Genomic DNA, 15,336 nt, shown 5'->3' with positions numbered 1-15,336 from the left:
CTGCCCTTAAGCATTTGTCGGAGCAGGGAAATAGCACCCGGGAGGCGGCAGAGCGCGGCCGTGCGGCCACTCCGCCGGTCCGGGCTAGTGCTGTCCTTCCCATCGCGCCGCGTGCGGGGAGGGCTGCCCACCCCAAAGTGGGCAGGAGCGGCGAGGCGAGGCGAGGCGAGGCGGGCGGGCGGCGGGGAGGGGAAACGCGCCGCAGCGCCGCGCCGGGCCGCGCTACATAAGGCGGGGCGCGGGCGAGGGAGACGTCGGCGGCGGTGGCTGCGGCTGCGACGGCGCGGTCGGCTCCGCTCGGCTCCGCTCCGCTCAGCCCCGACTCCCCGGCCCGGCCGGCTGCCGGGAGGGAGTTGCGCCTCCGCCTCGCCCTCCGCTTCCTTCCGCAGCGCTCAGTGCGACCTGTCGCCGACGCCGCCCGCCCGCTCGCCCGCCGCAGGTACGAGTCCCGCGCCTCGCAGGGGTGGCTCGGCCGGGCTGCTGCCGCCCGTCGGCGCCGCCCCGTCGGGCAGCTCGCCGCGCCGCGCCGCCACCGGCCGCCCTTCGCCGACGGAGCCCTCCGCTGGCCCGGCGGGCGCGCTTGCCCGCTCCAGGCTCCGCGGGGTCGCCGCGCGGAGGCGCCCCAGGCCCGCTGCCTCCTTTCGCGGACAGACGGGCAGCCGAAAGGCCGCCGCGCAGAAGCCGCTCCGCCGCGATCCGGGCGGGGCCGGGCCGGGGGTGCCCCGTCTAAGTTTTCTTTACCCCCCCGTGTTTTTTTTTCTTTATGCAGACAAAAAGCGTTTACAGGGCTGTTTTTATTTTTTGTAATTTGTAGGCGATTTTTTTTCGCCCGAGAGCCAGATGAACGCCCCCCCTTGCGTCCCCCTCCCCGTGGGCGTTCGGCTGGCCGCAGGCCCGATGGACGGGGGTGATAAAACCATGATGGCTAAAGAGTAAATTAAAAGGAAGACTTTGGGGGCATTGGATTGATGTCAGCTGTGAGAAAAGAGAATTTATAGATTAGTTGTTCCTGTCTTTTCTTACCCTTGCCCTTCTTACCCTTTCTTGCCCTTACAACTGGCATTCCGGCAGCCCTACTCCAGAATCATGGAAACAACCAATCTGCCATAACTGAGATTGTTATTCTTTATCATAGAAACTGTCATTAGACTGCACCTCACAGTGGTCTCTAACCTGCACAGAAATGAAGAAATGCAAGTTTCCCAGAGGGATTTTGTCGGGGCAGAAAATTCCGGCTTTCAGGGCTGTTTTGAGGTTCTGCCTCATCTGTGCACACACGTGTGCTTTCTTTGGTGCTGCACGCACCGTGCGGGAAGCGCTTGCGGCGTGGGCCAGCCTTCCCTGTGGTGATGAGGGGCGCTTGGCTCGCCTGCGCCCCTGGAAGCAGGGGTTCTTCCGAGCCCCTCGTGACTGGGGAGGCGCCGGTGCAGGTCCCCTGTCAGCCGCTAGGTGCCTTTGGGCCCATCACAGGCTCAGCCGCACCTGCTTGATGGGGCTGTGGTGCAGGTGACGTGGAGAGGCGGGACACAGCAATAATACCTGTCCAAAACAAAAATGACGCCACGGTGTTGCAGGTCCGACCTCGTGGGGCCCCCAGCTCGAGTTTCTTCCCCAGTGGAAGCTAATTTTGAGGGGTACTGAAGTTGCAGGGCAAAAATCAGTCCTCCCCACATCCTGCACCCCCCCTCCCCGCACACACAGTGCATTCCAAGTAGCGCTCTGCAAAATTGACAACACTCCGTTTTGGTGCAAACATTTCCATGTTTGGGGGTTTGCTCATTAGAAAACTTATTGGCTGCTCCCTAGTGCACACTTTCCGACACTATTTCAAGCGCATTGTTGTTGAAGAAGAATGACTGATTTGAGATGTTCTGGGACAGAGTTCAGATGAACTGAAGCAATTCACTCTCTTTCCTGTAATTTGGATGAGAAATTAATCAACTGGCAGTGCCTTCTGTGCAGCTGAAATAAATTCTAGTAATTCCTTCTCAATGTGCATATGGAGATATAAATTAATATATGCACATTTCATGCAGATTTGTTTCCCATGGGCCTGGGTTCTGAATCTTAGGTAACTTGCATGGCACCTGAGCAGCCATTCAGTCCTGTGTTGTATCATCTGCATGTTGCCGGTGCGTGGAGATGACTCCTGGTCCCTTGATGGGATGGATGAGCCAGGTGACCAAGTTACTACAGCCTGAGGGAGTTCAGTCTGGGGCACTTTGGAGACTGAATGTCCCCCCACCCCACCCCACCCCACCCCCATGTGCCAAAGGCAGTCTTAGCAGGCAAGTACCCCTGAGTTTAAGAAAACAACCCAAACATCAAAGGAAGAAACAGGGTGTGAGGGTCTGTTGTATTGTGAGACCAAAAGGAGGGGTGTCAGTTTATTCTGCCTTAAGAAATCCTGCAATGAAAGTGAGATCCTGGCCATGCACTAATTAGGGTTCCCTTGATTGTGCTTGGAAGGCCTGTGCTTAATTAGGAAAAGCCCCCTCAACAAAAGCCCCCTCAACAAACCTGGCAAACCTTGCAGGGGCCTTATCAGATGTGTGTTTAAATAAAGGTGCACCAGGAAAGGGTTCTGTTTAATCACTGTCTGTTAAATTTAGAACATACTGCTAAATGTTTGTGTTTGGGGTGGCAACCAGGGCGTGGAGTCCACTCATCCTGTGTTGCTGGGAAGGAGAGGATGATCTACCGGCCATTCTGGCTTCATGTTGTGTCCTGTAGAAAGTGGAGACATTCAGTCATGTCCTCTCCGATCACCACCCTGCACACCAGCTTCTGTTGGGAAGGCCATCCACCCGCAGCTTGGATCAGCCCCATAAGTGCTCTCTTGGGCAGCAAGTGCTGCCATTCCAGGGAGAGAAGCCGCTCGCCTCTGCATGCAACCCCAGCTTCCCCCAAGAGCCCCCAGGCGTTCCTCCTTCGCTTGGCCAGCTGCACGGCATGTGTTCCCATGGACTCTGCTAAACAGGGTCGGAGGCTGGCAATTCATCAGCATGCAGCTTAGCTCAGTGCTGCTCCTGGCTTTCAGATGGGCAATGCAGGGCTGCCCAGGATGCCAGGTTTCTTTGTTGCCTGTTCACCTTGCACCCAGCCCTTCCGAGATGGCTGCTGCTGTAGAGAACTTGCTGCATTGCTGGGGTCTGAGATCGTAGGAGGCATCTGAGCTCCAGGTGGCATGAGCAGAGGTGGGCAGCTTGCAGAGGAGAGGCCAGCAAAGTTCTAATAATGGCAGAGAATTTCGCCCTCACACATGCAGAGAGGGCTGCTTGGCGCAACAAGCAGCAGCACTTGATGCTTGGCTTCTCAAGCAAAGATGCAAAGATTCCACCAGTCCGGCAAGCCCTAGTTTCTTTGCTAGAAACTCTAATCAGCAGCCATTTTCTGAGCTCATAGTCCTGTGTTTTTCTTTATGAACTTTTTCTCTTAAACAAGGAAGGAAGGAAAGGAGACAGACAGGCAGACGGCAAAATCCACGTGTGTCAGTGTTTTGTCTTGTCAGGAGGTTAGACTGACCAAGGCTCCCCTTGGAGCAGGCAAGCTATCTGGTCTGTGCTGGCATGCACCTCTGTGGGTGTCAGTCTTAAGCTGGCACCCATCCTGAGCGATAGTCCTGATGGAGGGGAAGAAGAATCTGGGTAGTGCAAAGGGAGCAGCATCGGATGTGGACAGAGGAATTCCAAGCTTTGCAACGTAATCCAGCTGGCCCAGCACGTAGCCTGGCCTACCTCGCAGGGTTGTGGTTGAAGCTGAGCATTCTGCTTTGAGCTCCTCAGAGGAAGAGCAGAAGGCCAGTGGGATATAAATAGCCTGGGGTATCACGTCCAATTCTGGCCTCAACAGGACAGGCTGGGAAGCTGGGACCGGGGTGAGGGGCCTGTGCTTCCAGGAAGGCCGCACCGCTTTCAGTCCGTGAGCTCAAGGCTGTTTGCTGCCCTTTTGCTTTCTTTTCCCACCCGGAGAGCCGGCATACAGGAAAAGGTCCTCAATTACATTCCTGGCAGCTGATTGCTGGCTAGAGAAGTCTGGACTCAGGGGACACGGCGGGGAGAGAGAATTCGGAGGATGCACCAGTAAGGCGAACGTGTTGGGGCCGGCCCAGCCTGCCGCCCTGGCCATCGGCGGCGCTCCAGCCAAGCAGTCCTCCCCACAGAGCTTGCTTTTGAGATGCTGGGTGCTTTCTGGGGCAGCCGGAGCATTTTCGACTCTGGGCTTATGCACTCCCTACTCTTTGGATGGGCGCCTGCATTACTTCACTTATAAAAGGTGGCTTACCAGGTCTGACAGCTTGCCTTCCCTGCACCTTTGCTCCAAAGCTCTGCCTCAGTGGCACTGCTGGGATGGAAAGTGGCATCCACATGAAACCTGACAGGTCCTGCCTGGAGCAAAGTGCTTGAGCCTTGGCAAGGCTTGCACGGTTTCCATAAGGGTGCACATCCCTAGACCTTTCCTGCCACCTGCCCGCAGCTGCGCTTGGTCTCAAGCAAGGAGGAGATGAGCCACTCAGCACCTTTCCTTTCTTCTCCACAACCTGCAGGTTGCAGAAAGCCAGACGACAGCATGCCGGGCTCCTGGCTCCTCCTGGCTGCCTTGCTGTTGGCAGGTGGCGTGCTCGCTGCCCGGGCGTCACGCACGCGGAGGGAGCTGGCTCCAGGACTGCACGAACGGGGCATACGGGACGCGGGTGGCTCTTACTGCGAACGGCACGGGGCCTGCTGCCACGGGCGGGACGACGCCTGCACGGTGCCCTACCTCGATACCATCTGCTACTGTGACCTGTTCTGCAACCGCACCATCTCCGACTGCTGCCCCGATTTTTGGGAGTACTGCTTGGGCATCGAGCCCCCATTCCCCGTGCAGAAAGGCAAGGCTGCTGGTGGGGCAGTTGGCTCTTTGGGGAGGGGCAGTGCAAGTGGGCAGCAGAAGGCCTGCGGGTAACTGGCTAGCTGCTGTGCGAGGAATGCGATGCGTCTGTCCTCTTGCTGAAACGCTGGGGGTCTGGGCCGCATCAGGAAGGGAGCTTCTGAGCTTCCTTTCCAGCTACAGATCTCCCTCTCCCATGGTGGAAAGGGGAAGGGCTATATCTTGCAGTCCCTGGGGCACCCTTCTGGGGGACTGAGGATTGCAACCGTTGTTAACTGGTGGAACTCACGGCCACAAGGTGTGGGGTTGTAGGAAAAGGCTTAGACAAAGTCCCGGGACAGCATAGGAAGCCATGACAGCTAAATGAAACTCTTGTGCTGAGGGGCAGTTTGTGGTTCTGATTATTGGCTGGGGAGGGAGGGAGGAACAGGCAGGGTTCTCATGTGTAGGGGTCACCCCAGCTCCCTGAAACTGCTTGCAGAAAGGCTCGCAGACGCTCAGCCCAAAGAGTCCCTCTCCGGATACCCTCTTTCCCACAGCAGCTCTGCATCCCCTTTGCACCTCTTTAAAGGAAATGCGATTTCCTCGCTTCTGCATAATAGCGGCCTTTCTCTCTTGCCCTGGGAAGGGTGAGGGAGATGCCCCAGCGTTGCCACAGGGCTTTGCAGAACGTCCATCCTGGCCGCACGAGTCCACGGGGCGAGCGAAAGCACTCATTGGGCACATGGTGCCCCTCTTCCAGGGGCTGCTCTCACGAGCCAGCCGTGCCGCCGCTCTTCTGTGGCCCCTCTTGCGCGGTCTCAGGCACCCGGGTGCTGATGGGGAACCATTTGTCAGAAGTGCCCTGCTGAGCTGCTCCGATTGCTTCCAGTGACGTCGCTCAGGAGGCAACTGGTGGCAGAACTGAGCTCCCCTCCCCCCGCCCAGCTTTCCACACGTGCCCCCTCAAGCTGCCCCAGAGGCTGGGGGACCTTCCCAAGCAGATCTGGCAGGCCCGTGTGGGAGGCCACATGGGGGGCGGAGAGGAGAGGACTGCAAAGCCCTGTGTACAGAAGCCCTGTGCCACAAGCTTGGCATATAACACGTTTTTCCTCCTCTCCTCTTCCTCCTCCTCCTCCTCCTCACTGAAGGTTGACTTGTGATGCCTCTGGCCACTGGCCTGTCCGACACATGCAGGGGTCCCCCAGGTCTCCGAACAAGCCCTTCCCCAGGCTTGTTGTCTGGGTGCATTTTCAGCCGAGCGTACCTTCTCTCCGCCACCCTGGCACAGCCACTCATCCCAGCCCCTTGCATCTTAAAGCCCGAGTCTCGGCAAAGAACAAATGTTCCGGGGCTGAGCCTTGGGAAAGCTGAACTTTGTCTCTGAGCTCTTGATCCAAACTGTCAGATCAGGAGCAGGAACCCTTCTGTATGAAACAAAACTTTGTTTTTTCGACCTTCAGAAGTTTCAGCCACCCTTTGTCCTCTCTGAAGAGCCGAACCCTTCTCCGCACTTGCCGTGCCGAGTTATGGGGAGAGCAGAGATTCCAAACTAGGAGATATTGCCACTGCGGGAGCAGGGAGTGGAGGCAGTTCCTGAAGGGCACAAGAGGGTGTGAGGTGCCCCCGCCCACATGCTTGGGGAGGTTAAGGCTCTGCATGAAGGCTTCACCTCCCTGGCTGGCAAGCAGCGGGGTGGTGGCACTCGCTTAAGTGCAGACACTCCTCAGCATGGAGGGCCCGTGTCTGTCCCCCCCGAGCAGAACCCTGAATGGCAGGCCGTTGTGTAGATGCCGGCCAGCACACCCATTGTCATCAGCTGGAAGTCACGGAGTCCTAGCTGCCCGTTCCACCCCAGCACGGTTTACATCACAACGGAGGACCACAGAGGGTTGCTGTGAGCTTCATTCGCCCTCTTGGGGACTCTGAGGATTGTAGCTTAGCTGGGGGCGGTGGGGGTGCTCAGGGAATGCTGGGCGGGCTGCCAGCATCCATGCTCCTGAAGTCCCTGGGAGTCCAGGGGCCAAGAAGTTCCTAGAGCAGTAGTCCAGGTTGAGTCTGGATGGAGAGACACATGGAGCACAGTGAGGCGTGTGGTCCAGCAGGCAGACCCCGGGCTGCATCAGGTCTGTGGAGAGAGGATCTGCCACGCGGCCTCAGGTGTCTCGCAGCAGCTTCGCTCTCTTGCCTTCAAGAGGCTCTCTAAGCCCAAACCGCACATGTGGCTTCCGGACCATTTCTCTCTGCCCCCTCCTGCTGGCTGGAGCAGTTTCGCCTTCCCAGGCGTGGAGCGTCACATTCCAAAAGCTGGAGGGAGGGAGAACAACTGGAGAACATGGCCAGGTCAGCCTCATTCCAGGCTGGGAGTGAGCCATTCACTGAACGGAGGGCAGTCTCCCAGCAGCTGCAGCGGTGAAGAGAACGTCAGAAAGAGTTTGATGAGCACCCCGCCGGAGGGAGGCTTCTTTGTGTCCAAGGAGGCATGAGCAGGCAGCTTCTCACGCCCCTGCCTTCCTTGTCTCCTCCTCTTTCAGTCTGCATCCGCAATGGGCACAAGTTCCCCGCAGGTGCGACATATCGGGACAACTGCAACCTCTGGTAAGTCGGTCACTTTTGGGGCACAGCTTACCACCTAAGGGTGCGGCCGGTACGCTCCCAGGCCCAGCTCAAGGAGCTGGTTCTCACCCCTAAGCCTTGCCTGGCTCAGGACCACAACCCTTGATGGGGGTCTCGGCCTTTACCGTGGATTGTCTAAAACTGTTGTGTTCCTGCCTGCTGATTTTATTGTGTTTCTAGGGCTTTTGAAAGCGACCCCAAAAGGTGAGTGGCTGGGTGTCCTGCCAGCCCATGCAATGCTGAGCGCACATGTTTATGGGTGGGGCAAAGCACCAAGATCTGGGGGGAAATGGCCTGTGCAGGAATGCGACTTTTGCTTTTCTTTCCAACTGCCTCATGAGTCCTGCCTTCTCTGAAACGTGGGTGGAGGGACCACCCAGCAGCAAGGAATGGATGGTGAGGGAGAAGGCTGGGCCGTCACGTATCAGAACAGGCAGATGCCACGAAGGGAAGATGTGTGAGCCAGTGGATGCCGCTCACAGCAGAGGTGAACGGGGCACCAAGCCTGTGGGGTCTACTCTGTTTCCCTTCTGCAGCCCTGAGACCCTCCCACCTGGTGCTAAAGCCCTGAGGAACCCTGGCCCAGGGACGTGTCTGAGGGCCAGGACCGGCTGGCGCTCACTCTCCTCCCATGCAAACGTCCCCCGTTTTGCATGCAATGTATCTTCATCTCCATGGCATAGCTGTGGTGGAGGAGCGTGTCTTGGTGCTCTTGTCACCCAGAGATCTGGCGGCAGAGCCAAACCTACCTTCAGCTGACCCCAGGCATTTAGAATAACATTCTGAGGGCCCTCATCTATTGGACTGCAACTCCCAGCAGCCCCAGAAAGCATGGTCAGTGGCCAGGGGATGATGGGAGCTGCAGACTAGCAGCAGGTGGCTGGCCACGGCTACCACAGGCGGCAGCCAGCTGGCTCGGCACGGAGCGCCGTGTCCATCCATCCGCTTCGAGCGTGTTTGTCCTCACTGATGATTGTGGCAGGTGCGAGTGTTTTTTCTGGGGCTGCAGAGAAATGGCCTCGTGTGCATCTGACGCTCTTGCGGGGGGCGGGGGGCGTTGCCAGTCGCAGCTGCATGGGGCAGCCCTGGTTCAGACGCCTGCGCAGAGTGGCACAGAGCCCCCTGGTGCGACGGCCTGCTGGAACCCTCTGACCAGGATCTGGGCTGGCACTCCAGAGCCAGGGCAGTCTGGAGTCTTCTAGCCTCTCCCACAACAACCCGCCAGCTGGTCCACCCTGCTGCTAGCCACACTGGGCAGGGGGAGGGGGGGATGGCAGGGGGGTGAGGACAGCCATGCCTGCCCTGATCCTCCAGAGCTCCTCTGCTGCCCTCAGGTGTAGAGGAGGACGGGGGGGGGGGGAGATGCAGGTGCGGGGAGAAGTTCCTCAAAAATGCAGCAGAAGTGTGGTATGTGTGAGTATATGCATAAACCAGGAGTACCTTAGTTATTTTTTACCACCAGCCCCACCTTGGCACTTGAGCTTCTGGGGGCCGTCCCTCGTTTCCTGTATCTGCTCTCTGCTGCTCTGAAATAAAAAGCTCCCTGCAGGCCAAACTATTCTGTGCATGCTCAGGGTATTGCGCACCTGGACCTGGCAGGTGCCAGTTCCACCTCAGCCATGGGTCAGCCCTGGCCATCTTTGACGCGGTCTCTGCAGAAGAGGAGGCCACCCTCCTCCCCGAAGCCTCAACCTGGAGATATGGCCGTCCCCCTGAAAAGCCCCAGAGGGAGAGGACCTAGCAGCCCTGCCCCTTTTCCAAGGGGGAGTCCCCACCGAGCGTCTCGTTGCTACTGAGCAGGCCCCGGCCAGGCTCGGGCTGCAGGCCGGCCGCTCCCGCTGCCCGGCAGGTCCATAAAAGGAGATGCAGTTCCTGTCCCGAGGACGCCAAAGGAAGGCGGCTGGGTGGGGGATGTGTGGCGTGAAGGCGTATGGCTGAGCGAAAATGCCAGGCATCGTATGAAGCGTAGCTAATGCTGGAGCTGGCGCCTTGTCCACCGGGCAAAGTTTTGTGGTGGGTCCGCGAAAGGATCGCAGAGGGCATCTTCTGCGGTCTTAGCTGCGTGTATTAAACCAAAATGCACATTATTTGCCCCAGATTTGGTGACCACATCCAACCTGGTGCCTTCCAGATGTGCTGGATGCAACTCCCGTGGCTGCAGCCCAGCACATGTAGAGGAGACCAGGCGCTGAAGAAGGCCGTGGAGCTGAGCGTTGCATCCAGGCTCCTGGGAATCGCAGCTTTTCTGAAATGAGGGTCTGTGTTCCCTTAGAAAGACTTTCTTGTGCCCTGGTTGCATCTCATCTGCTGAAGAATTGCATCTAGTGCTGGCCACCGTACTGAAAGAAGAGTGCCAAAAAAAAAAAAAAAAAAGGAATGAGTTCAAGGGAGGACAACACAGGTGGTCGGAGGAATGGGAAAACTATAAGGATGAAGGAAGAACAGGAAATGTAAACGCAGTAGAAGGAAAAAATGGCCTTCTGCTAGTACCCAGAGGAGCAAAGAGTTGTTCTCTACGGTACCCAAATGCAAGAACTGGATCTAATGGGCTTATGTTAAAGGATGGTAGATTTGGGGTGGACGTTAGGAGAAGCTTCTTAACAGGAAGAGTAGTTTGATGATGGAACCAGTAACATGAGGGGTGGGAGAAGTTTTCCCCTCAGGCAGAGGCTTGGCAGCCCTCTTGTGAGGATGCTGCACCCCAGAATTCCCTTGCATTGAGTAGGGGGTCTTCAGGGGACCCTTCAGTGCTATGATTCTATGAAAAGACGGGGGAAGTTTGCACAGGAATTCTCTGTAACATGTAGTCAGGGATCAGCTGTAAAAGGTGCAACTCCATCTCTTCTGATCGCGCTGTGCCTGGCCCTGGTTGGCCACTGCATTTTTTCTCCTTCTCCACAAAAAGCTTTATATATCTGAAGCAGTGCAAACATTCTGGACTGCATCTAAATGCTCTTCTCACGGGTGAAGCTGTGAAGACGAATCCATCCCATTGAGGGCCCCAGTCGGGACCTTTTTGGCAGTGGCACCCCAACTTTGGAACCTTCTCCCCAGGGAAGTTTGCCTGGAGCCATCACTTTAATCTTTTCAGTGTCAGGCAAAACCCTTTTTATTTTCCTGACATTTTAATATTTAATTGGTTTTATCTTTGATTTTATCACTAATGGTTGGATGCAGTGTGTTGTTTGTTGGTATGTTGTTGTTTTTTGTAAGCCGTCCAGAGACTGTGGTATTGGATGGCATAGAAAAACTTTAAATAAAAAGATAGATAGGTAGATAGGTAGATAGGTAGATAGGTAGGTAGGTAGGTAGGTAGGTAGATAGATAGATAGATAGATAGATAGATAGAGCTCAGACCTGCCAGCCTTTGTCAGAAAGCCACGCCACCCTCACCACCCCGCGCTTCTTCTAGCCATAATTGGTGCCACTCCTGCTTCTGATAGTAACTTCTGTGGATCCAGACTTCCGCAGGTGTTGCCCTTTCGCGCTTGGCTCGGGCTCCGCCTGTGGTGCTGCGCCTGACCTGCTCTTCCCTGCCTTTCCTCCTCAGCACTTGCAGGGCACATGGGCAGTGGGACTGCGAAAACCACGCCTGCCTCATCAACAGGGACATCATCGATGCCATCAACCGCGGGAACTACGGGTAAGGATAAGATCCTCATTATCGTCCTGGTGGGTTGTGGGCTGATGGGAAGAATCCAGGAAAAGCTGTTGGGAAGAAGGTTCGTCGCAGGAGGTGGGGCTGGCCGAGGCTGAGGCTGAGAAGCTGGATTGGAGCCAGATTTAGTCACACTTGGGATGGACCCTTGGGAACTGATGGGGCATTTCCTTGCTTTGTCTCATCCGTATTGCACCTTTTCTTCCGAGGAGCCCAGGTACATCGTCCTCCGCAGTGGCCCTATGAGGCAGGCTAGGCAGCCCCTCTGGCTGGGAGGGGGGCCTTTGAGGACACGCGGGGGAGCTTGGGAAGGGCAGCTGAGGTGGAGGGGCTTCTGACGCCTCTCTTCACCCAGCGCGGGTCAGTGCAGGTGGCTTGCTTGCAGCCGCTCTGTGGGTGTGAATCCATCTTTCACCTGGTCTTTCTTCAGCTGGAGGGCTTCCAACTACAGCCAGATGTGGGGGATGACACTGGAGGAGGGGATCCAGTACCGACTGGGAACCGTCAGGCCTCCCACCTCTGTCATGAATATGAATGAGCTGCAGGTAAGGCTTCTTGCTGGTACAATCCAGAGCTCTTAATATAATACCAGGGGCCAAACGAACACCACCAGTCCTGAGTCTCAGTTTTCCTGCCTGTAGGGCTGTGTGAGCTATGTGCGACTGCAGGCACCCCCTCCCCCAATTATGGAGGGACAGCCCCCCAAAATACCACCGGGGCTTGTTCTGGATCTGAAAATGCATTTTCAAACTGGTACAAATTACCTGATGCTGAAAGGGTGGGCAACTTGTGGCAGTCCAGATGTTTTGACCTGCAGCTTCCATCGGCCTCAGCCATCATAGCCATGGGTGAGGAATGATGGGAGTTGAAGTCCCCATAATGGGAATGAAATTATGCCTTATTTCAAAGTAGTGCCAAGGGCTGGAGTTCCAAGAGGCCCGTGAGGCTCTGCTGCAAATTAGGACGGGCCTGCTGCCACTGCCGGTCAGGATGTGGGGCTCTGCCCCACACTTGCTAAGGGCCTCTCAGCAGGCCTGCATCTCCAACTGAGCCCCTCCATAAGTCCGAGAAGTGCCTTGGTGGTGGACAGCGACTGTATCACTTCTGACGCAAGGTGGAAGCCGAGTTTCCGACGGCACCTCCGAACGAAGCCTTTGCTGTGCATTCCCAGTTCGTGAAATTCCACAGGAGGTCCAGATGACATCGTGATCTTCCACTTGCGACCCTCCCGTGCTTTTCCTTATGCCTTTTTGCTTTCCACAAAATAATCCTTTAAGCAGGAACAGTGGGATCCTTTGACTGGCAGGACTCGGAGCGCCCTTGGAAAAGTGCTTTTTGGTACCACTCTGGGTGTGTGTTTGGAATGGGTTGTCGGGCAACCGCAATGAACTGTGGAATGATCACTGTCCTGGTTATGGCTTGTTCCCAGTGGGGAGAGCTTCCAGTCAGCTCCCAGTCGGGGGAAATCACTGGCACTCCCCCCGCTCCCCAAGTGGGGGGGAGCCGCGTGGCTTTGTTCGAAGGAGAGCCCCGGGGCCTGGGGGACATTTGGAAACCAACACAAACTTGGCAACTTCAGCAGTTCCAGCTCAGTCAAAGAGTTGGGGGTCCATCCTGTGCTGGCTGTGTTGTTTTTTCCCATCCTGGGAAGGCTGCAGCCCCTCAGGACATCTGCAAAGGGCAGCTGAGTCAGCAAACCCGGGACCCTGCTGCTAATACAGTGCATTACCCAGGACGTTAATCTGCACACGTATGCACGTACACACACACACACACACACACGCACGCACACACCATGCTAAAGCAAACATGAGGTCAGAGGCAGCCGGCCGAGCTATGAAAGGGAGGGAGCCAGGAAGAGCCCCTGACCTTTCTAGAACAAGGGAAGGGGCCGGACTGGGCCCTTGGAGCCCTTTCTGAAGCAGGAGGTGCCAGGGAAGCAACGGGGGCCCTGTGGCCCATCAGGCTGGGAGAACAGGCTGCCGGTCAAAGGGACCGACGTGGGTTCAGCCATGAACGTCATTTGATGTCGCTCTGCTTTTGCTTTTGAGCTGTTTAGAATTCAAGGTCATGCAAGCTGGGAGAGGAGAGTGTGGAAATGGTTTGGAGGTTTTGATGGGCTCACCTGGGGGGATTAAAGGCCCAAGTGGATGTTGTCAGGCTGGATGGACACATCCAGCCGTGACACCTCACGCCAACGCTCCTGCAGGGTGGTCCTGGGCCCCTTCAGGCAGGCGTGGCTGACCGGGGAACTCTGCAAGCCACGGCACCTCTTTTTGCCCAGCCCGCCACGGCTGCAAGCGAGTGCTGCGCTTCTGCGGTGTGGGGATGGTGCATCCTGTGTTGCGATGGGGGGCAGCGGGAACCGTGGGACTTCCTTCGGTCTCCGCGTGCATCGGGCTGTGCCCTTAACCACTCCCAAGCGGCACTCCTGTGCCAGGCTGTGTGAGGGTGAAGGGCCGGAGGAGGACTGGGAGAGCCCCCTTGAAACTTCCACTCTGCTGCAAAGCCCACAGGTTCCGCTTCGACCGTTCCCTCCGCCCCCCCTGCCCCCCCGCCCCCCCGTCCAGCAGGCCAACTGCACAGAATTGTTGGGAGGAAGAGGGGGACAATCCCAAGCCGCTGTCAGATCCTCTGGGAAAAGGTGGCACTTCAGCACAGCTGACTGGTCGGGTATGTGCTGGATCCTGGTGCAATGGCAGCTTTGTTGTGCAAAGTGCCCCCGCCCTCTCTCACACACACTGGCGTTCTGAACTCTGAGTGTATCTTTCTATCTGTCTGTCTACACACCTGCACACACACTCTAGACTGTGCCCTGCTTCTTCTTCTGTGCCCCTAGTCTTTATGTATTACTCATTTATTTAATTTATACCCTGCTTTTTTTTATGAACTCAAAGCATCTTCCATTGTTCTCCTCCTCCTGCTCACCATCTTTTCCCCACAACAACCCTGCGGGGTAGGTTGGGCTGCGAGTCTGGGACTGGCCCAGAGTCTCCCATTTGGCTCCAGATCCACGCAGGGACCCGAACCCGGGTCGCCTGAGCCTCAGCCCCACACTCCTGACCACTGCTCCGCACTGGCTCCCTGTTCTGTGCTTGTGAGCGCGTGGAGCCATTGCAGAGACACCAGGGCCCCTCCTCTTGGAACCTGATCCTGGAAAGCATAAGCTGTCGTGGCATCCTCTAGGCCTCCCTCCTGTGGCAAAGTCACCAGGCAAAAGGGATCAGCAACCCCGCCACGCAAGGGTGCTTCCAGATGGGCCTCCTGGGGACCATCGCCCTGCCTAGCGATGGGAGAACCAGCAATGTCAGAAATTGCTGAAATTCTCTGGCATTCGCTTTGGAGCTCATTTGGTACACTCCCTATTTGATCCTGTATTTTGGCTCCTTTGAAAGGAAGTAGTACGTATTTCTGGACATATCTTTCAAAAGTGCTCATTTCCTCCCTTAACTGAAGTATGAAAACACTTTTTCCCTGAAAGGTGCACATTTCCGAGTATGCATTTCCCTCCAAATATTCATCTTTGGAATACAAACTTGGGAACCTGCAAAACAAAAGCATTCCTGCTCACAATCCATTTGGGTTGCAAACAGGAAGGTGTTGGCCCAAACAGCAAAGGAAATGCGCCCTTCAAACAACCACACCCCTGCTTCACTGCTTCTCTGGAATTCCATGAGGCACCCCGAGGACAATGTCTTCACCCAGAACCCTCCTGCGCATTCCCTCCCATGCTGCTTCCATCATTTTTCCCACCACGGAGAAGCCACGCCAGAAGAAAAGGCAGCGCCACAGCTTGGTAGCCCCAGCAGCTCTTCATCCGAAAGGCTGCTGGTTGCTGGGCCGGGGGGCCCGAAGAGGGGAACCACTGTGGCTCGGCTCCCGTCCCCACTTCCCCCGCAAGGCCCACTTTCCTGCGCTCGGGCTGACTCACTGCATTTCCCGCTTCCTCTGTTTTCCACAGGTGAGCATGGATGCCAATGAAGTGCTGCCCCCACGTTTCAATGCCGCCGAGAAATGGCCAGGGATGATCCAAGAGCCGCTGGACCAGGGCAACTGTGCCGGTTCCTGGGCCTTTTCCACTGCAGGTAGCAAAACTCACAGGTGGAAAAGAGGCACGGTGTAGGTTAAGCCTTTGCAGTGCTGCCAGGGCTTACTGTGGTTTTGAACATCTCTTTCATATGGTAGCTTTAATCTTTTAAATGTTTTATATA

The 15,336-nt window shown here is 56.5% G+C and overlaps 1 protein-coding gene across 1 annotated transcript in view; it reads left to right on the top strand.

The window, feature by feature from the left end:
- Nucleotides 1-263: 263 nt before the first annotated feature.
- Nucleotides 264-15,336, top strand: part of TINAGL1 (tubulointerstitial nephritis antigen like 1) — a 32,209-nt gene continuing 17,136 nt past the window's right edge. Inside the window, exons 1-6 of the mRNA XM_044424819.1 lie at nucleotides 264-439; nucleotides 4,547-4,873; nucleotides 7,386-7,449; nucleotides 11,018-11,110; nucleotides 11,556-11,670; nucleotides 15,087-15,210. Of these exons, the coding sequence (XP_044280754.1) occupies nucleotides 4,570-4,873; nucleotides 7,386-7,449; nucleotides 11,018-11,110; nucleotides 11,556-11,670; nucleotides 15,087-15,210 (700 nt within the window). The 5' untranslated portion in view covers nucleotides 264-439; nucleotides 4,547-4,569. The remainder of the gene's footprint in view (nucleotides 440-4,546; nucleotides 4,874-7,385; nucleotides 7,450-11,017; nucleotides 11,111-11,555; nucleotides 11,671-15,086; nucleotides 15,211-15,336) is intronic.

This window comes from Varanus komodoensis, unplaced genomic scaffold, assembly GCF_004798865.1.
Source record: "Varanus komodoensis strain SLA01 unplaced genomic scaffold, ASM479886v1 scaffold15, whole genome shotgun sequence".
Taxonomy (NCBI): domain Eukaryota; kingdom Metazoa; phylum Chordata; class Lepidosauria; order Squamata; family Varanidae; genus Varanus; species Varanus komodoensis.
The sequence above is the reverse complement of the archived record's forward strand: the minus strand, read 5'-3'. Positions and strand labels throughout refer to the sequence as shown.